Source organism: Oncorhynchus tshawytscha, linkage group LG10, assembly GCF_018296145.1.
Source record: "Oncorhynchus tshawytscha isolate Ot180627B linkage group LG10, Otsh_v2.0, whole genome shotgun sequence".
Taxonomy (NCBI): Eukaryota; Metazoa; Chordata; class Actinopteri; order Salmoniformes; family Salmonidae; genus Oncorhynchus; species Oncorhynchus tshawytscha.
Genome location: NC_056438.1, coordinates 59,583,524 through 59,610,557, shown reverse-complemented (window position 1 = coordinate 59,610,557; position 27,034 = coordinate 59,583,524). Strand labels below are relative to the sequence as shown.

At 41.8% G+C, this 27,034-nt stretch overlaps 1 protein-coding gene across 1 annotated transcript in view; it reads right to left on the bottom strand.

Moving 5' to 3' along the window:
* The window catches only part of LOC112260547 (histone-lysine N-methyltransferase 2C), a 118,848-nt gene extending 103,311 nt beyond the window's left edge, over nucleotides 1–15,537 (bottom strand). Inside the window, exons 1-2 of the mRNA XM_042329583.1 lie at nucleotides 15,347–15,537; nucleotides 7,946–8,061 (exon numbers count right to left, since the gene is read on the bottom strand). Coding sequence (XP_042185517.1) covers nucleotides 7,946–8,061; nucleotides 15,347–15,537 — 307 coding nt within the window. The remainder of the gene's footprint in view (nucleotides 1–7,945; nucleotides 8,062–15,346) is intronic.
* Between the last annotated feature and the right edge of the window lie 11,497 nt (nucleotides 15,538–27,034).

The following is a 27,034-nucleotide window of genomic DNA, read 5'->3' as shown; positions in this document are numbered from 1 at the left end:
TACAGAAATCATTACATTTCAGGCAGAGGTGCTTTCAGGTAAAGTGCTTCCTTGTGGAGAATTCAATGCAAGAACAGGTTCTGAGCCTGACTACACTGATGCGGGAGGTAACCACCACATATTTGGACACCCCTCCTTGTACAGTAGCCCTATTATAAATAATAGAAACAGTCTTGACCAAATACTGAACAAAAATGGGAAGGAGTTAGTGCATCTCTGTCAAGCCTTAGGCCTGTACATGCTTAATGGTAGAATCAGAGGGGGCTCTTTAGGTCGGTTTACTTACTGCTCAGCTCTTGGGACAAGTGTAGTCGATTATGCCATCAATGACATTGACCCCTCCTCCATTAGTGCATTCACTGTCAGACCACAGACACCATTGTCAGATCACAGCCAGATCAACGTGTTTCTGAAGAAATTAACCGGCAATATTCATTAAACAAAACAGCACAATAAACTCTACAACATAAACCAACCGTACAGGTGGGGTCAAAACAGTGCGGAGAGATTCATTGAAACATTGAACTCAAATGAAATGATGAACTCTATACAGTTCTTCAATAACTCACAATACCAAAACAATAAAGGTGTCAATTCGGCTACTCAAAACATCAAATTGCATATTCCAAAAATCAACATCGAAAGTAAATTTGAGAAAACCAAAGAAATGCAACATCAGAAACAAAAAGTTTCTGGAAAATGGTTTGATAACGAATGTAAAACAATTATAAAACTCCTAAGACAAATGTCAAATGAAAAACATAAGCAGCATAACAACCCAGAACTACACTATGAATACTTTGAAACAGTATAAACAAACACTGAAATGCAAGAAATTGAATTATACCAAATTATACAACTTGATGAAATTGAAAACGCAATTGACCAAAATCAGTTCTGGGACATGTGGAACGAGCACGACAAAGCCACAAAATATGAAGGAATTTGGAAAACTTATTTTGATAATCTATACAAAAACATCCCACAAAAAGACTTACAACAAAACCAATTAGAAATTCATTAAAAACAACCAAAATCCATTAAATTACCCAATAACCCAACAAGAACTAAATGAAAAGCTCAAATCTATAAAATCAAAGAAGGCTTGTGGTCTACATAACATCTGAAATTAAAACAGCACACCCGAGTTGCAAAATGCTGTGCTTAAATTGTTCAACATGGTTTAACTTCTGGCTGCTTCCCTGATGTCTGGAACCAGGCGCTCATCACCCCTATCCACAAAAGTGGAGACAAATTAGACCCCAATAATTACAGAGGAATTTGGGTAAACAGCAACTTGGGAAAGATTTTCTGTGACATTTTGAATTCAAGAATTCAAACCTTTCTTCAAGAAAATAAATGTGACAAGTAAATGTCAAATTGGCTTTCTCCCCAACCATCGCACTACTGACCATATATACACACCTTAGACACAATAATAAACACATCCACCAAAAAAAAAGAGGGCAAAATCTTTGTTTGCTTTATTGACGTTAAAAAAGCGTTCGATTCTATTTGTCACAAAGGGCTATTCTACAAAATTCCCCAAAGTGGGCTTGGTGGTACGGTGTATGACTTCATACAATGTATGTACTTAGAAAACAAGTGTGCAATAAAAAAATAAAACAAAAACCAAAGAACATAATTCCTTTCACAACGTCATGGTGTGAGACAAGGCTGCAGTTTGAGTCCAAATCTTTTCAACATTTATATCAATGAATTAGCACACGTTGGACCACTCTCCAGCCCTAGGACTCACACTATCTGGCACAGAGGTAAACCATACGTGCTATATGCTGATGACTTGGTACTTCTATCACCAACCAAAGAAGGTCTTCAACAGAACCTTAATATTCTAGAGAAATATTGCCATAATTGGGCCCTGGCAGTAAAAAAAAAAATTTAAATTAAAAAACGAAAATCATGATTTCCCCCGAAAAAAACAATGTTAGAAACACAAATATAAATTCACCCTGAACAACACCATAATTGAACACACTAAAAATTACACATACCTTGGTCTGACCATATCTGCATCGGGAAACTTTAATATGGCAGTGAATGCACTCAAAGAAAAAGCCTGCAGAGCATTATATGCAATAAAAATGAACATTTTCAATATCAACATCCCAATTAGAATTTGGACCAAAATATTTGATAGTGTAATCCTACCAATAGCTCTTTACAGAAGTGAGGTTTGGGGGCCACTCAATAAACTGGACTTTAATATGTGGGACAAACATCCAATTGAAACCCTACATGCAGAATTCTGTCGGAAAAGTCCAGAGAAATACACCAACTAATGCACGTAGGGCAGAATGGGGCCGCTTTCCAGTGGTAATAAAAAAGAAAAGAAAGGATCATAAAAATGTTGCCTACATCTAAATTCATGTCCAAATTCAAATCTGCAATTTAAAGCACTTCAGAGCTGAGCCCAGAAACAAGCCCTCTCAGTCAGCTGGTGTTGGACCTAACCAACCAAGCTGACACCAGCACTGCTTCAAAAGAAAGAATTCCAATAAACACAATCATGAACCAATCAAAGGTCTCATATTGACAACATTGTAAAAACTAAACAAAATCCCAAAGTCGACTAAATTGCCATCTGGCCCTAAACAGAGAATATGAATTGGCTGATTATCTCTATTCTGTCAGAGATACAAAGCAGAGACAGATCCTTACCAAGTACAGGCTGAGTGACCACCAATTGGCAATAGAAACCGGTAGACATAAAAAGACATGGCTACCCAAAGATGAGTGTGTAAGTGGTCACCACACAACAGGAGAGGTAGAAACAGAGATGCACTTTATCCTTTAAGGTGAGAAATTCTCCTCGCCAAGATATGAATTATTCACAGAAATTACTACATTTATTCAAAATGTTAACTTATTAAACCCAGAGGAAAAACAAAAAAATACTCATGGGCGAAGGAGCAATGGCTCCTCTTGTAGCCAAATACATATTTGGCTGCAAGTCTAGGACAAAAAGGCTTCTCAACAGTTTTTACCCCCAAGCCATAATACTCCTGAACAGGTAACCAAATGGTTACCCGGACTATTTGCATTGTGTGCCCCCCCAACCCCTCTTTTACGCTGCTGCTACTCTCTGTTTATCTTATATGCATAGTCACTTTAACTATACATTCATGTACATACTACCTCAATTGGCCTGACCAACCAGTGCCTCCGCACATTGGCTAACAGGGCTATCTGCATTGTGTCCCACCACCCGCCAACCCCTCTTTTTACGCTTCTGCTACTCTCTGTTCATCATATATGCATAGTCACTTTAACGACAGCTACATGTACATACTACCTCAATAAGCCTGACTAACAGGTGTCTGTATATAGCCTTGCTACTCTTTTTTCAAATGTCTTTTTACTGTTGTTTTATTTCTTTACTTACCTACACACACACACCTTTTTTTTCGCACTATTGGTTAGAGCCTGTAAGTAAGCATTTCACTGTAAGGTCTACCTACACCTGCTGTATTCGGCACACGTGACAAATAAACTCTGATTTGATTGATTTGATTTGCCTGCCATAGCCTGAGGGATACTGGATAATAACATCTGCATAGTTAATAGTAACTTACTTATTATTAGTATTATTGTTATTACTATTGTTGTTATTACCATTATTGTTATTTATATTATTATTGTTGTTTATCATTCCAAATAGTAGTGGTATGGGTAGTAGGGTGATGATAGCAGTTTAATGATGGTGGTGGTAGTAGTAGTAGTAATGATGATGGTAGCTGTAGTACTGATGTAATGGTGAAGATGACAGTTAATTAGTTAGAAGTTAGTTATAGTTTCATTTTCCATGTTTAGCTTTTCATATTTATTAAATTTCTACTATATTGTTGTTATTTTTGTATTTTGTATTATTTACTACCATTTTATATTATTATTTGCTATCGTTTATAATTTTGTTACAATGTATATTGTATACATTGTTGCTTTGGCAATATTGAGACAGACAGAGAGTGAGACAGACAGAGAGAGCGTGAGACAGAGAGCATGAGACAGACAGAGAGAGCGTGAGACAGACAGAGAGAGAGTAAGACAGACAGAGAGAGAGAGAGAGAGACAGACAGAGAGAGAGAGAGACAGACAGAGAGAGCGTGAGACAGAGAGAGAGAGCGTGAGACAGAGAGAGAGAGCGCGAGACAGAGAGAGAGAGCGCGAGACAGAGAGAGAGAGAGACAGAGAGAGAGAGAGAGACAGACAGAGAGAGAGTGTGAGACAGACAGAGAGAGTGTAAGACAGACAGAGAGAGAGCGTAAGACAGACAGAGAGAGTGTAAGACAGACAGAGAGAGAGAGTGTAAGACAGACAGAGAGAGTGTAAGACAGACAGACAGAGAGAGTGTAAGACAGACAGAGAGAGAGCGTAAGACAGACAGAGAGAGTGTAAGACAGACAGAGAGAGAGCGTAAGACAGACAGAGAGAGTGTAAGACAGACAGAGAGAGCATAAGACAGAGAAAGCGTGAGACAGAGAGAGTAAGAGACAGAGAGAGAGCGTGAGACAGAGAGAGTGTGAGACAGTGAGAGACAGAGAGAGCTTAAGATAGACAGAGAGAGAGACAGACAGGGAGAGAGCGTAAGACAGAGAGAGAGTGTGTAAGACAGACAGAGAGAGCATAAGACAGAGAGAGCGTGAGACAGAGAGAGAGAGAGAGAGACAGAGAGAGTAAGAGACAGAGAGAGAGAGAGAGACAGACAGAGAGAGAGTGTGAGACAGAGAGAGAGAGCGTGAGACAGTGAGAGAGCGCGTAAGACTGAGAGAGCGTGAGACAGACAGACAGAGACAGACAGAGAGAGTAAAAGACAGAGAGAGTAAAAGACAGAGAGTAAAAGACCGAGAGAGTAAAAGACCGAGAGAGAGAGTGTAAGACAGACAGAGAGAGAGAGAGAGACAGAGAGTAAAAGACAGAGAGAGTAAAAGACAGAGAGAGAGAGTGTAAGACAGACAGAGAGAGTGTAAGACAGACAGAGAAAGCGTGAGACAGACAGACAGAGTAAGAGACAGAGAGAGTAAGAGACAGTGTAAGACAGACAGAGAGAGAGAGACAGAGAGAGTAAAAGACAGAGAGAGAGTGTAAGACAGACAGAGAGAGTGTAAGACAGACAGAGAGCGCGTAAGACAGAGAGAGCGTGAGACAGACAGACAGAGTAGGAGACAGAGAGAGTAAGAGACAGAGAGAGAGAGAGTAAGAGACAGAGAGAGAGAGTAAGAGACAGAGAGAGTAAGAGACAGAGAGGGTAAGAGACAGAGAGAGAGTAAGAGACAGAGAGAGAGAGTAAGAGACAGAGAGAGTAAGAAAGAGAGAGAGTAAGAGAGAGAGTAAGAGACAGAGAGTAAGAGACAGAGAGTAAGAGACAGAGAGAGTAAGAGACAGAGAGAGTAAGAGACAGAGAGAGAGTGACAAAGCCATCACCTTCTGAGATATTAACCTAGAAGAGTCCCCTAAGCAAGCTGGTCCTAGGGCTCTGTACACAAACAAACCCCACAGAGCCCCAGGACAGCAACAAAACTAAACCATGAGACCCAACTAAATCATGAGAAAACAAAAAGATAATTACTTGACACATTGGAAAGAATTAAACAAAAAACTGAGCAAATTGGAATGCTATTTGGCCCTAAACAGAGAGTACACAGTGGCAGAATGCCTGACCACTGTGACTGACCCAGAATTAAATAAATCTTTGACTATGTACAGACTCAGTGAGCATAGCCTTGTTATTGAGAGAGGCCGCTGTAGGCAGACCTGGCTCTCAAGAGAAGACAGGCTATGTGCACACTGCCCACAAAATGTGGAAACTGAGCTTTACTTCCTAACCTCCTGCCAAATGTATGACCATATTAGAGACACATTTTTCCCTCAGATTACACAGACCCACAAAGAATTTGAAAACAAATCCAATTTTGATAAACTCCAATATCTATTAGGTGAAATACAACAATGTGCCATCACAGCAGCAAGATGTGTGACCTGTCAACACAAGAAAGGGCAACCAGTGAAGAACAAACCAGTTAAGAACAAACCAGTGCAGAACGAACAGACAGACGAACCGACAGACAGACAGACAGACAGACAGACAGACAGACCGACCGACAGACCGACCAGAGAAAGAGAGACCGAGGAGAGGGAGCATGGAGAGGAAGTAAGAGAGAAAGTAAAGACAGACCGAAAAACAGACCAAGACCGAGAGATCGACAGAGACAGACAGACAAACGGAGACCGAGAGACGGACCGAGACGGACCGACCGAGACAGACAGACAGAGACAGACAGACAGACCGAGACAGACAGGCCGAGAGACAGACAGAGAGATACAGACTGAGAGAGACAGAGTGACAGAGAGAGACCGACAGAGAGAGACCGACAGAGGCTGACAGAGACCAAGAGACAAACAGAAACAGACAGAGAGAGAGACAGAGAGACAGAGACCGAGAGACAGACAGAGAGACCGACCGAGACACAGACAGAGGCTGACAGAGACCAAGAGACAAACAGAAACAGAGACCAAGAGACAGACAGAGAGCGAGAGATCGAGAGACAGACAGAAACAGACAGAGAACAACAGAGAGCGAGACTGACAGAGACCGACAGAAACAGACAGACAGAGGCCGAGTGACCGACAGAGACCGACAGAGACAGACTGAGAGAGACCGAGTGACAGACAGAGTGACAGACAGGCAGAGACCGAGACCCCGGGTGTTTCTCAATATGCATAGTACCGTGCTCCACACTCTCATGCTCCGAGTGCATTCTCCGAACACGTTCTCTTGAGTACATTCTTGTGAGGACGAGAGTGTGGAGAACGTATAAACAATACATTTGAGAAGCACTCGCACTCCCCTACTGTATTACCTCACGCTTCACCTTCTCATTCACGGAACCTTCTTCTAGCCAGGACAATGGCAACAATAGACAAATCAAGAAATACACAAAGTAAATATTTTACTTAATAATTATCAGCTAGATATGTGAATCGTAATAATCTAGCAAGCCAGCTAGTTAAACAGGCAAAAATGACCTAAAACTAATGTTATGCAAGGAAGATCTGTACATTTTTCATGGGTAGCTACAAATTCTTCATGGCTAGCCAGTTAGCCCTATTGACTTACAGTACTCATTCTCTGAAGCGTCTTCCAGCCAAGACAACAATGGCAATATAGACTAAACAAGATACACACGAAGAAACTGATTCACTTCATAACTATCAGCTAGCTGTTTGTGAATCCTAATAATGTAGCTAACCAGACTGGTTAACAGGCAAAAATGACCAAAAACTAATATTATGCAAGATAGACCAATTCTTCGTGGGTAGCTAGCTAACAATTCTTCGTGGGTAGCTAGCTAACAATTCTTAGTGGGTAGCTAGCTAACAATTCTTCGCGGGTAGCTAGCTAACAATTCTTCGCGGCTATCTGGCAAGCTAACAGTCCTAGTTGTTAGCCCTATTGACGTATTATGGGCTTGCTATCTATGGTATGTAGGCAGGTAACATTAACACAGCATGTATTTACTAACGTATCAAGATAAAATATTGTAGGCAACATTTCATTCCAAAGTCATTGTATATCCTCTCGCTTCCGCTCAAATAATGTCTGCCATTGATTTCAATAAACGTTTTGTCATTTTTTATGTGGTTGCTTCATATTTCTTTGCATACTTACCGTTGAAGCATCAATGCTTCAAAATATATATTTGAGAAGCGCCCGCCGTGCTCCATTTCGCATACTTTGATTTGGACTCTCCTGTGCTCCAATTTGCATGATCGGAGCACGGTAGAATGCATTTTCAGAAACACTCTCTGTATATCTGTATACTCTCGTCAGTCAGGATGTGTACGCTCTGAGTTCAGCTGGAGTTCCATACCACTCACCAAAGACCAAAATAGACAGGACTAAAGGTGACCACCTAGGTCTCACATGGAGGGGGGTGACTGACCTGTTGTGTCCTGAGGGGGCTCTCTGAAGCGGCTGCCTCTGTCCCGTCCATGCTGCTGTCCTCCTCCTCCACAACCACTCTACCTCTGGTACGCCCCCTGAGAGAGAGAGAATGAATTAGTGAGGGCACTAGAACAGTCTGCAGCAACCGGCCTCACCCTACTAAACCAAATGTCTACTGTTTGCAGATGCTGGTGCTTCTGTCCCCAACCAAGGAGGGCCTACAGCAGCACCTAGCTCTTCTGCACAGATTCTGATAGACTTGGGCCCTGACAGTGAATCTCAATAAGACAAAAATAACGGTGTTCCAAAAAAGGTCCAGTAACCAAGACAACAAATATAATATTTATCTAAACACTGTTGCCCTAGAACCTACAAAGAATGACACCCACCTCAGCCTAAACATCAACACCACAGCTAACTTCCACAAGGCTGCCATCAAAAGGAAAATAAAACTCAACATCCCAATTAGGATATGGCTAGAAATACTTCAATCAGTTATCGAACCCATCGTCCTCTATGGTTGTGAGGTCTGGGGTCCACTCACCAACCAAGGATTCAGAAAACGGGACAAACCCCCAATTGAGACAACGCATGCAGAGCAGAACGAGGACTATACCCACTAGTTATCAACATCCAGAAAAGAGCTGTTAAATTCTACAACCACCTAAAAGGAAGTAATGTTCACACATTCCACCACAAAGCCCTAATGTAGAGAAGAGTCCCCTCAGACAGCTGGTTCTGAGGCTCTGTTCACAAACACAAACAGACCCCCAGGACAACCAAATTATGAGAACATAAAAAGACTACTACTTGACAAAGTGGAAAGAATCAACAAAAAAACGGAGCAAATTGGAATGCCGTTTTTAAAATCATTTATCCCTTTTTCTCCCCAATTTCGTGGTATCCAATTGGAAGTTACAGTCTTGTCTTATCGCTGCAACTCCCGTACGGACTCGGGAGAGGTGAAGGTCGAGAGCCATGCTTCCCCCGAAACATAACCTAACCAAGTCGCACGACTTCTTGACACAATGCCCGCTTAACCCGGAAGCCAGCCACACCAATGTGTCAGAAGAAACACCGTACACCTGGTCCGCCACAGGCGTCGCTAGAGCATGATGGGACAAGGACATCCCTGCCGGCCAAATCCTCCCCTAACCCGGGCGACGCTGGGCCAATTGTGCGCCTCCCAATGGGTCTTCTGGTCGCGGCCGGCTGCGCCAGAGCCTGGACTCAAACCAGGATCTCAAGCGGCACAGCTAGCACTGATGCAGTGCCTTAGACCACTGCACCACTCAGGAGGCCAGTTACACTCCTTAACATCCTGCCAAATGTATGACCACATTAAAGACACATATTTCCCACAGATCACACAGACCACAAAGAATTCAAAAACATATCAAACATTGTTAAACTCCCATGTCGGTCAGGCGGAATACCGCAGTGTGCCATCACAGCAGAAAGATGTGTGGCCCATTGCCATGAGAAAAGGGCAACCAGAGGAGCACAAACAACACTGTAAATACAACCTATATTTATCTGTTTATTTTTCCTTTCATATTTAAACTACTTGCACATTGTTACAACACTGTACATAGCCAATAATATAACATTTGAAATGTCTATATTCTTTTTAAAAACCTTTGTGAGTGTAATGTTTACTAATGTTTCCCTTGTTTATTGTCTATTCCATTTGCTTTGGCAATGTAAACATATGTCTCCCATGCCAATAAAGCACTTTGAATTGAGAAAGAGAGAGAGAAAACAAATGAGCCAGAGAGAAATTATAAGCGAGAGAGAAATTATGAGCGAAAGAAAGAGCAAGAAAAAGAGGGGGGGGGAAGGGAGAAAAAGAGCAATGAAGAAAAATAGAAAAGTTATTGTGTTGGCTTCCCTTAGGAGGCTGGTGGGTTGTTGATCATGAATTAGTTAAATATAGTCACAGCTGTCACTGATTCTTAATGGAGGCACTCAGGCCGCTGGGGCAAGGCAAGGCAGAGTGGTATGTGTTGGTGCAAGCTGCTGGTACCATGGAGGGCATGGGGGTGTGGGCAAGAGGTAATAGGGAGGGGGCAAGGAGGAGGAGCACGATTCTCCCTCCCAACTTTCAATGATCTTCAATATACACTGAACAAAAATGTTAAAGCAACACGTAAAGTGTTGGTCCCATGAGCTCAAATAAGAGCCCAGAAAAATGTTCATATGCACAAAAGATTATGAAAAAATCTTATTTCTCTAAAATGTTATATTTGTTTACATCCCTGTTAGTGAGCTTTTCTCCTCTACCAAGATAATCCATCCACCTGACAGGTGTGGCATATCAAGAAGCTGATTAAACAGCATGATCATTACACAGGTGTATCTTGTGCTGGGGACATTAAAAGGCCACTCTAAAATTTGCAGTTTTGTCACACAACACAATTACCACAGATGTCTCAAGTTTTGAGGGAGCGCGCAATTGGCATGCTAACGGCAGGAATGTCCACCAGAGAAGTTCATGTTAATTTCTGTAACATAAGCTGCCTCCAACGTCGTTTTAGAGAATTTGGCAGTACGTCCAACCGGCCTCACACCCGCTGACCACGTGTATGGCGTTGAGCGAGCGGTTTGCTGATGTCAACCAACGTTGTGAACAGAGGGCCCCTGGTGGAGGTGGGTTTTGTTATGGACAAGCAGAAGTTACAGACTTATGCTTAACACAAACATCCTATGATCAATCTGGATGATGAGAGGTGTAATATGGACAGAGGTTGTGCTACACACAGCGACAAGCTGTAAATGAGCAGAAATGCCATATGGCTGCAGCTGCAGTAGTACAAACAGAAGGAGGACAATGATCTTTGAACCAGTCAGTTGTATTATTATTGTCCATAGCAGTATTTGGGGGTCTATGGAGGGGCCTACAGACATAGGCTAGAATGTCACCAAATCATTTGGATCATACACACCCATGTCGTCTGGCTAAAACCATTAGGCTGCCTAGCAGAGTGAAGAAATGTCAGAATTGTATGATCTTCCCGCTATAAATGGAATTTGGCCTGACTCAGATCTGACTTGACCTCCTGTTGAGTGGCTCTGAAATCCACACGGCTCTCTTTACTACGTCTCACATCATCTAGCCTTTCCCACTCCTCACCTCTCACTTGTTTTCTAGACTACGTCACCTTTGATGATAATGATGGCATCCTAGCGGTCAGTGACACTAGGGCAGAGTTGAAGACACACAGACAGTTGCTACAGCCACAACTCTGACACTTGCAACCAAGGTGACGTCACCTTTACCTCTTTTCATTTAAACCAACTGTCTGGAAAGCAAAGTTAACACATCAATGAAGCCCACCACACACACAGCAGAGGAGAGATCTGTCCGTGTCAGCGTCCTCCAGTAGGAGTTGTTTTAACCCAATCTGAGAGCCACCATGTCGAGTCGAGGTGATAATTGTCATGGATTAAATTAAATAGCGCCACGCACAGTGGGCCTGCTAAATTCAAGAGCAAACACTCCAAATGAGAGCAGCCAGCGTTTCTCGGGGGTAGTGGGGAGGATGCAGTGGGAGGGGGGGTAATTTTCGATGCCACTGGAGAGAGAAATCACAATGGGCCAGATGCCAAATCAACTCCTCCCTCCAGATGACTTCCCACTCCAGATAAGAAGCAACAAGATGGAAGCCTAAAAGACACAGTTCAAGCTTCTGCGTGGGCAGGAAAAAAATGGAGAGAAAAAAACACTAACTGAAAATACCAAATCAATACATGATTAATGAAGACACTAGAGAGCCCTGATCTTTTTCCAGAAACGAGGCCTAGCCATGGCCACAAATATTTAAGCAAGGGGCCAATAAGGCCCCAATATAGGCCCAGGTCTAATAAAGCACAGTGATGAGAGCTCCATCCATAATGTTCTAACCTACAGTTAAAGGGGAAAACCTCCAAGCCAAGGGAGCATCCCTGTGATGACGGCACGGGGTGTAGAGTAGCTGACACCAGGATTAAAAATGCATCACTGTTCCAAGACATCTCAAGCTCCTCTCTGTCTGGGAGGAGGGAGGCGGTAAGGGGCTTCTTTAGTGCCCAACAACGTCTGCAGCAGAGAGATACGTCTGTTTGAGGACAGTCCAGCTGTCTGATATCAGCCATATTCAGATCATAGGTAGTACACACAAACCATAAAGTTACCCTCTATTAAGTGGCTGATGCATCTGATCTGACATCACTACACTGGCATGAATATCACCTTCTCCACAATTACCAGGGCTACCTAATTATTAACCAAGGTATTTTTATATGATGAGCAGGAGATACATAACAGTATCTGACATATAGACTAAGCAGACGCAACTTCATACCATCATAACCCTGTCTGTGACCATTCCCAGCGTGGTGTGCCTACAGTGGTGTCCATATGCTCTCGTGTAGCCTTTTCTTTTGACTTTTCTTTAAAAGGTGCAATATGCAGAAATCGCTCCACCATTTTGTGGTTGTTAAAATGTACATTTCCGTTTGTGACAAAACAAGCAATGTATAGTGTAGAGAGTCATTGTACCATCTAAACTGCTGTGAAATATATTTTCAATACCCAAAAATATAGTATTTTCAGCTGGTGTACAAAACCAAAAGTAGAAGATGCAAAAAAATAAACTTAAATGTAACATTTTTGGCGACCCAACCAAATTCAAATAGAAATGTGAGTTATACATCCGAAACCAAGTCTAAGAAGCAATAGATAAGTTATGTGCGCTACTTCCACGCTTCCCATTGTTTAGTTTCGTTTCTGCATCTTTTACTTTCTGTTTTGTACACCAGCTTCAAACAGCTGGAAATACAAAATGTTTGGTTATTTAAAAGATATTTCACAGCGGTTTAGATGGTACAATGATTCCCTACACAAAGCACTGCTTGTTTTGTTGCAAACTGAAATTAGGCAAACTATACACATTTTTGAAAGCAGGAAATGGCAGAGCCCTTTCTGCATATTGCACCTTTAAGAATGGGAAGCATAGAAAATCGCACATGGAACATATGTACCGCTTCTTAGACTTGCTTTCAATAAGAATGACAGACCTAATAACTCACATTTCTATGTGAATTTGGTCAGGTGGTCCAAAAAGATACATATTGCAGCGTTAAACGTCAAAACACCCTAAAGGACTGTAACATCCAGCTCCCCATCCCCTCTGCAACTTCTCTCCATGATCCCCAACAAGAGAGAGAGAAAAAAAAGAGGAGTGAAAATAATGCTGTAAGTAGTTCCAGCTATCAGGGAGCTGACAAGAAAACCTGGCATGGATTCCCTGTTCGGGACTGGAATGGTGTATGACAACCAACCCAGTCTCGAAATCAAACAATTTCTAACTTCTAAAGGCCCTCAAACTCAACTCTGGTCCTTGAAGCCAGTTCCACTACATTTTTTCATCTTCCCTCTAATCAGGGACTGATTTAGACCTGGGACACTAGGTGGTTGCAATTAATTATCAGGTAGAACAGAAAACCAAGAGGCTCTGGACCAAGTAGGCCAAGAGATGAATACCCCTGTTCTAAGGGATGCCTATTGTATCCTTAAGAGTAATTTGCATCAAAATAGCAGTGGTTTAAAGTACTTAAGTAAAAATTCTTTAAAGTACTACTTAAGTAGTTTGAGGTATTCGTACTTTACTATTTATATTTTTGCCAACTTTTACTTGACTACATTCCAAAAGAAAATAATGTACTTTTTACTCCATACATTTTTCCTGACACTCAAAAGTACTTGTTACATTTTTTCAGGAAAATTGTAAAATTCACACATCTATCAAGAGACTTCCCTGGTCATCCCTACTGCCTCTGATCTGGAGGACTCACTAAACACAAATGCTTCATTTGTAAATTAAAGTCACGAGTGTTCCCCTGGCTATCCATAAATAAATCATCCAAGAAAAATTGTGTTGTCTGGAATTTGAAATTATGAATATGTTTACTTTTGATATTTCAGTATATTTTAGCAATTCCATTTACTTTGATACTTAAGTATATTTAAAACCAAATACTTAGACTTTTACTCAAGTAGTATTTTACTGGGTGATTTTCACTTTTACTTGAGTCATTTTCTGTTAAGGTATCTTTACTTTTACTAAAGTATGACAACTTAGTACTTCTTCCACCACTGCAAAATAGTGCCCGGTTGATACATGTTGCAAAGACAACACAGTATCACTAGCTCTAGAATAAATATGTTAATTTTCCTGATATGAACACTTCACATCTTATTGTCCTTGCAAAAACAACATACCAGTAATAAATAACCTGGGGTATATACCAAAAGCAGCCGCTCCCCCTCATTTAAGGATGCTGCCTGAGATGCATAATCAGTAATAATAAAAAATATTTAGCGTGATTAATCGCATTATCTGATAGCGTTCAAAATACACTGAAAACTTGAAATACATCATCTATGCAGCTAAAAACAATGCAATATCAAAACAGGTTGACATTGCAGTTTTTTTTTAAAGTGTGCTTTATCAATTTACCCGATTTTGCTAACCGTTACTTTGGATAAAATCAAGACAGAGTCTTGTAATGGTTTTTGTGTAAAGAATCTTAAATTACAGTTCAATTTGAGCAAATTGAGAATTTGAGATGAATCACAGCGAATCCCGCTATTAACTCGATTACACATTTTATAATAGTTTGACAGTCCTAGTAATAATGCATACTTCCCTCCACCGTCCCAGGGGTCAGCTCATTCTGGGAAATACAACCAAACAGTAGATAGCAGGCCTAGGCTATGTATTCCTTTGATCCCTTGTATGCTGTAAAACAATGGGACCAATGACATGCTATCCACTCCCACCAAACATCCTATCAGCTAATGTGACCAAGACCGGAATGGTCTCAGCTGTCCTTATAGCCATGGCATAAACATATAATTTTGATTATAGATTGATTGACTAATTTCATCTGGGGGTCAACATATTAGGATATTGAGGATATGGAGTGTGTGAGCAGAGAGTAAGGTACCTTGTAGGCATCATAATACACAGCAGGGCTCCCTGAGCTGCATTATGTGTTGCCATGGAAATGATGAAGGAGGCCGGTTGGTACTGCTGCATACAATAAAACCTGGGAAGGCTTGTGTGCAGAATAGCTCTAGATAACAGCATCTGCTAAATGAGATCTTTGCCTGATGCTTTGGATAGTATCTGTGTGATGTTTTAAGAGCTTTTGGGGCAGCGGAGTAGCCACTAGCTCATAGTTCCAACCAGATAAGCAAACTGCAGGCTAACTGCACACAAGACTGTTGTGATGACTTGGGCAAGTCTATGTCTACTGTACATGAGAGAAAGTCTACATTCACAGGCGTCTTATGATAAATACCAATTGTTAAGAAATGGAGGGTAAACAACATACTTCTTCCTGGTCTTGGATGTAGTTGTGGGTAGAGCCTGGGGTACGATGGTGGTGGTAGCATCCTTGCGTGGTCTGCCCCTGGGGCGCTTGTCTGTCTGGGCAGGGCTTCCTGTGGACGTGGCCCCTGCACTAACAGAGGGCAGCGAGGGTCCCTGGTCAGAGGGCTCCACAGTCTTATCCTCTGATGACATTCTTCTCAATGGAAGGAAGAGATGGGGAGAGTGGTATCAGTAGACAATCATGCCTGGTTAGATACATAGGTTACTTGATGTACTTTGGAATCAGTACGTGAATAAGACATGATGTCCTTCAGGACAATTTATCACATTGCCTGAAATGTTGAACACAATCCATTCCTAAAGATCCCATTTTTCCAGATATGCTACTGTTGAGGAAATGCCTAAAATGTACCTCTGACCTTTCTAGGTGTCCTTAAAAAAGGTATTCTCAGCTGAAGAAACATTCAACCTATTCTTGAGTGTTATCGATGTAACTACTCTGTCCTTTCCTGAGCTACCTACCACCACGCTGTGATCTGTCTCTGTCTGGATGACCGTTCGTCCTTCGATGCCTTGCTTGTGTTCTTGCCTTCCTCTCCTTTCAGCCTCTGATGTTGCCTGTACTTACCACTGATATAAGCTTGCTCTGTTTACTTCCCTGTGGATTAGTTAGTTTTCTCCACTGTGGTTCTGTTCTGTATCATATTTTAACAGTATGACAAGACACTGTAAACCAGTAGGCCTATTTGTTTTATTGTGAGAAACACTGGGAACAAAAAAAAAGTAATTTGTATTGACTTTTCAGCTCAGCTTTAGTCTTACTGTGTCTGTTAAAGATGTTATTCCTGTCTTTCAAAGGGCACGTCTGACAACCTTTCCCCTCAGACAGCTGAGGGGTCATTCCACCTCAAAAAGGACACAAAGATGATTGACACCCCCCATCTGGATTGTTCTGAAATGGTTTCTGTTAGTAACATAAGCATTCCTGCAATATTGTTTTGTTGAGAGAAAGTAAGCTAATTGGTTGGACCCAAAATGGCCATTTTAATTTATAGTATTCATATACAGTGGGGCAAAAAAGTATTTAGTCAGCCAAGACGAGAGGCCTGTAATTTTCATCATAGGTACACTTCAACTATGACAGAAAAAATGAGGGGGAAAAATCCAGAAAATCACATTGTAGGATTTTTAATGAATGTATTTGCAAATTATGGTGGAAAATAAGTATTTGGTCACCAACAAACAAGCAAGATTTCTGGCTCTCACAGACCTGTAACTTCTTCTTTAAGAGGCTCCTCTGTCCTCCACTCGTTACCTGTATTAATGGCACCTGTTTGAACTTGTTATCAGTATAAAAGACCTGTCCACAACCTCAAACAGTCACACTCCAAACTCCACCATGGCCAAGACCAAAGAGCTGTCAAAGGACACCAGAAACAAAATTGTAGACCTGCACCAAGCTGGGAAGACTGAATCTGCAATAGGTAAGCAGCTTGGTTTGAAGAAATCAACTGTGGGAGCAATTATTAGGAAATGGAAGACATACAAGACCACTGATAATCTCCCTCGATCTGGGGCTCCACGCAAGATCTCACCCCGTGGGGTCAAAATGATCACAATAACGGTGAGCAAAAATCCCAGAACCACACGGGGGGACCTAGTGAATGACCTGCAGAGAGCTGGGACCAAAGTAACAAAGCCTACCATCAGTAACACACTACGCCGCCAGGGACTCAAATCCTGCAGTGCCAGACGTGTCCCCCTGCTTAAGCCAGTACATGTTCCGGGCCCATCTGAAGTTTGCTAGAGAGCATTTGGATGATCCAGAAGAAGATTGGGAGAATGTCATATGGTCAGATGAAACCAAAATATAACTTTTGGTAAAAACTCAACTCGTCGTGTTTGGAGGACAAAGAATGCTGAGTTGCATCCAAAGAACACCATACCTACTGTGAAGCATGGGGGTGGAAACATCATGCTTTGGGGCTGTTTTTCTGCAAAGGGACCAGGACGACTGATCCGTGTAAAGGAAAGAATGAATGGGGCCATGTATCGTGAGATTTTGAGTGAAAACCTCCTTCCATCAGCAAGGGCATTGAAGATGAAACGTGGCTGGGTCTTTCAGCATGACAATGATCCCAAACACACCGCCCGTGCAACGAAGGAGTGGCTTCGTAAGAAGCATTTCAAGGTCCTGGAATGGCCTAGCCAGTCTCCAGATCTCAACCCCATAGAAAATCTTTGGAGGGAGTTGAAAGTCCGTGTTGCCCAGCAACAGCCCCAAAACATCCCTGCTCTAGAGGAGATCTGCATGGAGGAATGGGCCAAAATACCAACAACAGTGTGTGAAAACCTTGTGAAGACTTACAGAAAACGTTTGACCTCTGTCATTGCCAACAAAGGGTATATAACAAAGTATTGAGATAAACTTTTGTTATTGACCAAATACTTATTTCCCACCATAATTTGCAAATAAATTCATTAAAAATCCTACAATGTGATTTTCTGGATTTTTTTCTCTCATTTTGTCTGTCATAGTTGAAGTGTACCTATGATGAAAATTACAGGCCTCTCTCATCTTTTTAAGTGGGAGAACTTGCACAATTGGTGGCTGACTAAATACTTTTTTGCCCCACTGCATATTAGCATGTTCATACTTAATGTCCAAATCTAAAATATCAAAAGATATATTGTGTAAGACTCAATGACGTTACTTATAGATGATTTGGATACGAAGCGCCAAAATGCTAATACAGCTACAATTGCATTGCATTGGATTTGTGCCACAAATTCTAATAAGGTAGCATTTGAAATAGTGGCCAGTTAAACAATTGACCAATGTCATTTTGTAATTTAGGGGAACTCTCTCTTTAACAATGGGGGGGGGGTCTAAACAAAAGTATGTGGACAACCCTACAAATTAGTGGATTTAGCTATTTCAGCCACATTTGTTGCTGACAGGTCTATAAATCAAGCACACAGCCATGCAATGTCCATAGACAAATATTGGCAGTAGAATGGTCTTACTGAAGAGCTCAGTGACTTTCAACGTGGCACCATCATAATCCAACAAGTCAGGTCGTCAAATTTGTGCCCTAGCTGCCCCGTTCAACTGTAAGTGCTGTTATTGTGAAGTGAAGAGCAACAACGGCTCAGCCTCGAAGTGGTAGGCCACACAGGCTCACCGAATGGGACCACGTGTGAGTAAATAGCCAGTACAAATAGTCTGTCCTCGGTTGCGACACTCACTACCGAGTTCCAAACTCCCTCTGGAAGCAACATCAGCACAATAACTATTTGTCTGGAGCTTTATTAAATGGGTTTCCATGGCCGAGCAGCTGCACACAAGCCTAAGATCACCACCAAGCGTTGGCTGCAGTGGTGTAAAGCTCACCGCCAATAGACTGGATCAGTGGAAAGGAGTTCTCTGGAGTGATGAATCACTCTTCACCATCTGGCAGTCCGACAGACGAATCTGGGTTTGCATAGTGCCAAATGTAAAGTTTGGTGGAGGAGGAATAATAGACTGGGGCTGTTTTTATGGTTCGGGCTAGGCCCCTTAGTTCCAGCGAAGGGATATCTTAACACTACAGCATACAATGACATTCTAGACGATTCTGTGCTTCCAACTTTGTGGCAACAGTTTGGGGAAGGCCCTTTCCTGTTCAAGCATGACAATGTCCCTGTGCACAAGGCAAGGTTCATACAGAAATGGTTTGTCGATATAGGTGTGGAAGAACTTGACTGACCTGCACAGAGCCCTGACCTCGACCCCATCGAACAACTTTGGGATGAATTGGAACGCTGACTACGAGCCAGGCCTAATTGCCCAACATTAGTGCCTGACCTCACTAATGCTCGTGGCTGAGTGGAAGCAAGTCCCCGCAGCAATGTTCCAACATCCAGTGGAAAGCCTTCTCAGAAGAGTGGAGGCTGTTATAGCAGCAAAGGGGGGGACCAACTCCATATTAATGCACATGATTTTGGAATGAGATATTCGACCAGCAGGTGTCCACATAATTTTGGTCATGTAGTGTGTGTGGGTATGAATATACAGTACCTGTCAAAAGTTTGGACACACCTACTCATTCAAGGGTTTTTTATTTTTACTATTTTATACATTGTAGAATAATAGTGGAGATATAAAAACTATGAAATAACCCATATGAAATCATGTTGTAACCAAAAATGTTTAAACAAATACAAATATATTTTAGATTCTTCAAAGTTGCCACCCTTTCCCTTGATGACAGCATTGCACTCTTGGCATTCTCTCAACCAGCTTCACCTGAAATGCTTTTCCAACAGTCTTGAAGGAGTTCCCACATATGCTGAGCACTTGTTGGCTGCTTTTCCTTCACTCCGAGGTCCAACACATCCCAAACCATCTCAATTGGGTTGAGGTCGGTGATTGTGAAGGCCAGGTCATCCGATGCAGCACTCCATCACTCTCCTTCTTGGTCAAATAACCTTTGGAGGTGTGTTGGGTCATTGTCCTGTTGAAAAACAAATGAAAGTCCCACGAAGCGCAAACCAGATGGGATGGCGTATCGCTGCAGAATGGTGTGGTAGCCATGCTGGTTAAGTGTGCCTTGAATTCTAATTAAATCACTGACAGTGTCACCAGCAAAACACCCCCACACCACCTCCTCCATGTTTCACATTGGGAACAACACATGCAGAGATCATCCGTTCACCTACTCTGCATTTCACAAAGACAGCGGTTGGAACCAAAAATCTGAAATTTGGACTCATCAGACCAAAGGTCAGATTTCCACTGGTCTAATGTCCATTGTTCATGTTTCTTGGCCCAAGCAAGTCTCTTCTTAATATTGGTGTCCTTCATGTGTCTGATACTTAAACTCTGTAAAGCATTTATTTGGGCTGCAATCTGAGGTGCAGTTAACTCGAATGAACTTATCCACTGCAGCAGAGGTAACTCTGGGTCTTCCTTTCCTGTGGCGGTCCTCATGACAGCCAGATTCAACACAGCGCTTGATGTTCTCGAAATTTTCCTGATTGACTGACCTTCATGTCTTAAAGTAATGATGGACTGTCATTTTGCTTCACTTATGAGCTGATAAGGCACACCTGTTAATTGAAATGCATTCCAGGTGACTAATTTGGTGACACCTTATGAAGCTGGCTGAAAATGCCAAAAGTGTGCAAAGCTGTCATTAATGCAAAGGGTGGCTACTTTGAAGAATCTCAAATAGAAAATATATTTTGATTTGTTTAACACTTTATTGGTTTCTATCTGATTCTATATGTGTTATTTAATAGATTGTATGTCTTCACTATTAAATCAACAATGTAGAAAATAGTCCAATTAAAGAAAAACCCTGGAATGAGTAGGTGTGTCCAAACTTTTGACTGGCACTATATATACACTGCTCCAAAAAATAAAGGGAACACTAAAATAACACATCCTAGATCTGAATGAATGAAATATTCTTATTACATTTTTCTTTACATAGTTGAATGTGCTGACAACAAAATCACACAAACATTATCAATGGAAATCAAATTTATCAACCAATGGAGGTCTGGATTTGGAGTCACACTCAAAATTAAAGTGGAAAACCACACTACAGGCTGATCCAACTTTGATAGTGTGTGTGGCCTCCACGTGCCTGTATGACCTCCCTACAACGCCTGGGCATGCTCCTGATGAGGTGGCGGATGGTCTGCTGAGGGATCTCCTCCCAGACCTGGACTAAAGCATCCGCCAACTCCTGGACAGTCTGTGGTGGATGGAGCGAGACATGATGTCCCGGATGTGCTCAATTGGATTCAGGTCTGGGGAACGGGCAGGCAAGTCCATAGCATCAATGCCTTCCTCTTGCAGGAACTGCTGACACACTCCAGCCACATGAGGTCTAGCATTGTCTTGTATTAGGAGGAACCCAGGGCCAACCGCACCAGCATATGGTCTCACAAGGGGTCTGAGGATCTCATCTCGGTACCTAACGGCAGTCAGGCTACCTCTGGCGAGCACATGGAGGGCTGTGTGGCCCCCCAAAGAAATACCACCCCACACCATGATTGACCCCCCCGCCAAACTGGTCATGCTGGAGGATGTTGCAGGCAGCAGAACGTTCTCCACGGCGTCTCTAGACTCTGTCACATGTGCTCAGTGTCAACCTGCTTTCATCTGTGAAGAGCACAGGGCGCCAGTGGCGAATTTGCCAATCTTGGTGTTCTCTGGCAAACGCCAAACGTCCTGCACAGTGTTGGGCTGTAAGCACAACCCCCATCTGTGGACATCAGGGCCCTCATACCACCCTCATGGAGTCTGTTTCTGACCGTTTGAGCAGACACATGCACATTTGTGGCCTGCTGGAGATCATTTTGCAGGGCTCTGGCAGTGCTCCTCCTTGCACAAAGGCGGAGGTAGCGGTCCTGCTGCTGGGTTGTTGCCCTCCTACGGCCTCCTCCACGTCTCCTGATGTACTGGCCTGTCTCCTGGTAGCGCCTCCATGCTCTGGATACTACGCTGACAGACACAGCAAACCTTCTTGCCACAGCTCGCATTGATGTGCCATCCTGGATGAGCTGCACTACCTGAGCCACTTGTGTGGGTTGTAGACTCCGTCTCATGCTACCACTAGAGTGAAAGCACCGTCAGCATTCAAAAGTGACCAAAACATCAGCAAGGAAGCATAGGAACTGAGAAGTGGTCTGTGGTCCCCACCTGCAGAACCACACCTTTATTGGGGGTGTCTTGCTAATTGCCTATAATTTCCACCTGTTGTCTATTCCATTTCCACAACAGCATGTGAAATGTATTGTCAATCACTGTTGCTTCCTAAGGGGACAGTTTGATTTCACAGAAGTGTGATTGACTTAGAGTTACATTGTGTTGTTTAAGTGTTCCCTTTATTTTTTTGAGCAATATATATATATATATATATATATATGCTATCACCAAATAGCAGGAACAGCACCGTCTAGTGGTCAGAACCTGGTAATATCAGGATGAAGGAAAAAATGTACTTCAATTACTAATTTCTCTGAACATGTGGAAAAAAACATCACCATATCCACTGAGAATACATGATTAGAGAATGAAAAAACAATACTCTGAACTAGTTGTCTGAAATAAAGAACTTACAATATATACTTGTTGGTATGGGATGTGGGGTTTCCGTGGGTAGTTTGACAATTTCTTTGGATTCCTCATGTCTTATGTTAGAAAAAGGTATGGTCAAAATTGGATGTTAGGATTAATATATTAAATTAATTGAACCGAAATTGTCCATTTTAATTCATAGGTACTATAATTATCTTCATTTCTCAGATCAAATTTTACTTCAACAAAATATTGCTTATCTTAGGTTTAACTACAGAAATGATTTCAGAACAATCAGACGGTGGGTATCATGGCTTGCTGAAATAACATGGAACGACCTGGAACCAAGCTGCCAATGAGACAGTCTCTTCCTGGAACTAGCCTACTTTACCATCCCTCCACTGCACTGTATCCTGCTCTGCATTATCAGGGGGACCTCACACTAAATTTAAGATTTTGATTAACTACCTGTGCGAGATGAGCCTTTTCCAAGACTGTGAACCTATATTTGCCCTCTGTTGTTGTCCAACACGGTCTTTATTGTGTGAGAAGATCGCGCTAGGACTAGATGTAGTGTAGCCAATGGGTGAGAGAAGGCATCAGGTGAATGTCACTACAGCAATTCAGTGAGCTTGGGGTTGTCCGAAATTGTTTAGGCTGCTGCACAATGTGAACCCGACCGGATGGTTTTTGGTAAGCTAATTGCCTACCGTCTAGCTACCATTCTTACAACGCAATCAAAGCGGCCGTTAATGTGGTCTTTGTGTTACACAATCAAGTAGGCTGATACATTCTGTGCCCCTGCCTGGTTACAGAGCAATAGGCTTGACAGCCAGCTTGAACATGTAAACATTGAGAACACATCAATGACATACATGAATTCTGGAAAGACAAATGTTCACTATAGCCTTGCCTGGGGACCAAATGGGTGAAATTCTAAATCCACCAACGTCTGGGACAATAGTGTTTGATTCTGGAAACATTCCTCTAAGGTTCTCAACATGCCAGAATGTTGAATAAAAAAAGTATACATTTCTATCACCTGAAGCATCCACACAGCCATGTAACCAATTACTTGGCCAGTATATGCTTGTGTCGCATGCATGTATTTACATCGTGTGCGCATGCTGCATATGACAGATCTGAATGCACTACCAGCTTTTGGGGAAAAATAATAATAAATTGCCTGTGTATATATTGTCTAAAATTTCAACCCGAAAAAGGACCAACCACACAGACAACCGGCAGTGTAAGTTCATGTCATTTTATTCAACATTCTGACTTGTAGAGTCCCTAAGAAGAGAGGACCATCTTCAAACACAAGCAATAATGTCCCAGTGGTTGGTGGATTTATAAATTCACCCATCTGGTCCCCATGCAAACTATAGCCCATGCAAACTACTTAGCCAACAACCACAATTACGAAAGGCACCAGTGAATGGCCAAAAGGTGGATAGTGAAGTGGATCCATGACAGGCTAAAAAGTGGAATCAAAAGTGTGGTGACCAATTATAGTAAACAGACTAAACATATGTAATTGAAAGTTAATCAATGTTTCATTCATTTGCAACACAAATACTACATTAGTATTAAAGTACTTTTGTTTCATAAGGCAGCGGGCAGAATTGGGAACCCCAAGACAAGTGGGCTACCTTTGTTACACTAGAGCACAAAGCAACTGCATGCTCAAGTCAGCCAAATCTAGCTAGCAATACTAGCTAGGTGCTTTGTAGTCTTTGTTTGGCTATTACATGACATTACAAATGAGGAGAAAGATGTGCATACTAGTAAGACTGGTGATATCCCAATTGGTGGGATACAATGTGACACACGGGGACATTAACTGATAAATGCATTTGATATATGACAAATGGGATGCCACTAACCCGATAGCTAAACGACTAGCGTAGCTAAATAGCTAACTAACCGACATTTCAATGACCCAGTGAACGTTGGTAAACATCAACATATTGCTTAGTTGACATATAGGCTGGCTGGCTTGGGTTTTTATATGCTCAACTTCAAAGTCAAGTCACTCACGATTCCACAGCTGCCTACTAAGTTAGCTAGCTAACTACAGTACCAAGCTAGCATGTGCATCAAAGGTTTTGGCTAGCAAATCAACTAGCCTGCTAGTTAGCTACTCAAAGTTAGCTAGTTATGTTGCTAAATTTCGATAACTAACGTTTGCATTTTCTTTGGTATGAGACCACGAATAAAATAAATGCATACCGAGATCATAACTGTTGCTAGCCAACGTTATCTAGCTGGACAACTATAGCTAGCTAACGTTAACTTAGCTAGTAGTTCACAGGTACGAGGTTAGCCAACGTTACCTAGTTAGATAACTACATAACATTACACTATGTTCAGAAGCAACAGCATAGGTGGTCCAAAGGACACGTTGGCCTTGTATTTTAGCCACAGCTGAAGTATTCACGTGTCTAATAATTAATTTTCAAGCAGAAAATACTGATAGTTTGGCTGATTCGCTGCTGTAATGTCGAACGTTGTGTTGGACGTTCGGACCAAACAAGGCGGCGACAAAAACCTTCGAGCACAGACCGCTGCAAAGCCGGAAAATAACGTTGCTAGCTACCGAGTACATGATGAAATACCAAGGTAGATATGACAACTTACCTTTCAACCCTATGAATAGTAGGTTATTTTCTTCATGTCCAAAATTGTAAGCGATATTGCTATAGTTATATCACTTTGTAGTTAGTGTATTTATGAGGCTGAATGAATGATATAGCCAGCTAACTAGCTGTCTTCTGTCCAACGATAAGTATAAGTAGCAAGCTAGGTGGCCACACTAGTTACTAAGGCAATACCACCGCAGTTCTCAAATATTGAACGTTAACGTCGCCCATTTGAAGGATGTTAAAATGTAAATCCAGTAGAAATCAGCTTAATTTCTCACGCATGACGGATCACTTTTCCTTCTCCAAATGACAGCTGTCGTCGCACAAATAAAATGTTTAGCTAGCTAGCACAGTTAATGTTTAATACAGGGAAATGTGTAATATCCGTAATCCAAGGCAGACAAACTCCAAACAGTCTTTAGGATAAAACGAAACAATCTTCACAAGTAAGCCAATGCTTACGACAAAAATAAACGATGAAATGGCTAGTTTGCTGCTGGCTCCGAGCGTTCGCTTCGCTTGCCAACTGGTTCTTTTTTTCTTCAGCCGCCACAGAGTAGAGCGAGCTGACAAGCCGGAAAGACTAACCTAAGAGTTTAGCAAAACATAAAAACATTTTTTTTTTACACTATAATAAAAATACGGACGGTGGCTAAATGACTACGTCTATCTTTAATGTAAAAAAAAAGTTATATCGGGGTGACTCTCTTTACAGTGGCCACGTTTAAAGCGACACCGAATAACCTCCTAGTGGACTCCGAAAAATATAGGTCCAACACATTGCTACATATATCGAAGAGATACACTTGGAGAGGTAATGGTTACCAATATGATTTTACCATTTTCAGTTGTATTATGAATCTTAAACCGCCCTCAATTAAATGCAACATCCATATAAAAACTATACTCCCTGACCCCGCGGAGGAATATGGCATTTTTAATAAACACGGAAAGTGTATCGGACACTTCTAAAAGGTGGCACTCTGGTGATTCTCGATGGAACGGACTGCAGTGGGCATTGTTTTTATACCAAAGTACCACAGAGTTTCTAAACCGTCTTTGATAGTTCTAGTAGCCTATACCACAGAGTATGCATTAAATTGACATGATACTGTAGTCAAGTGTCTGCTCTAACAATGAAAATACTTTTTTTCCCGTCTTTTTCTTTTAAATAGAAGGCAGTTGGGAGGAGACAAAATCAGGTGGGACCATTCTAGCCAATGAGGGCAGATACCAATGACTCCCGAGTGGCGAGTGGCGCAGCGGTCTAAGGCACTGCATCTCAGTGCTAGAGGCATCACTACAGACACCCTCGTTCAAATCCGGCCATGATTGGGAGTCCCATAGGTCGGCACACAATTGGCCAAGTGTCGGTGTAGGCCGTCATTGTAAATAAGAACTTGTTCTTAACTGGCTTGCATACTTAAATAAGATTACATGTAAAAATTCTAAATATATATATAAACCCTGGATTGCAGATGCTATCCATTGGCCTTCGAAGCCTCAATGGGAATTAATGGAATTCTACGGTATTTCAATTAAATGGTTCAATGACAAAATTACTTGTATTTAAGCATGTTGTTGTTGTAGTGAGGACAGTAACATTAGTACTCAATAAAAATATATACTTTAAGGAAGTGTTGTATTTATTTTTTTATGGTATGTTTAGCTCACATAATATAATTTAAAAGTAAGCATTTAAGTGTCTGTAATATATTAAACTTGTCGAAAACGGATGTAGACATTAATAAATGCATTTCTATAGCTTCCAAAATCCTTTTTTCACCAAGATGGCTGCGGGGTTGCTTCAATACTGCCCCCATGTCAATCATCCAGGGTTTATACACAACATTGGCAGATACGCGTGTGAACAACAGGCATAACTGTTTCCACTAGTTACTACAGACACAAAGTAAAAATTGGCTATATCATAAGTAGTTCATGAAGAAAAAAAAATGCTTTTTGGTCTTAA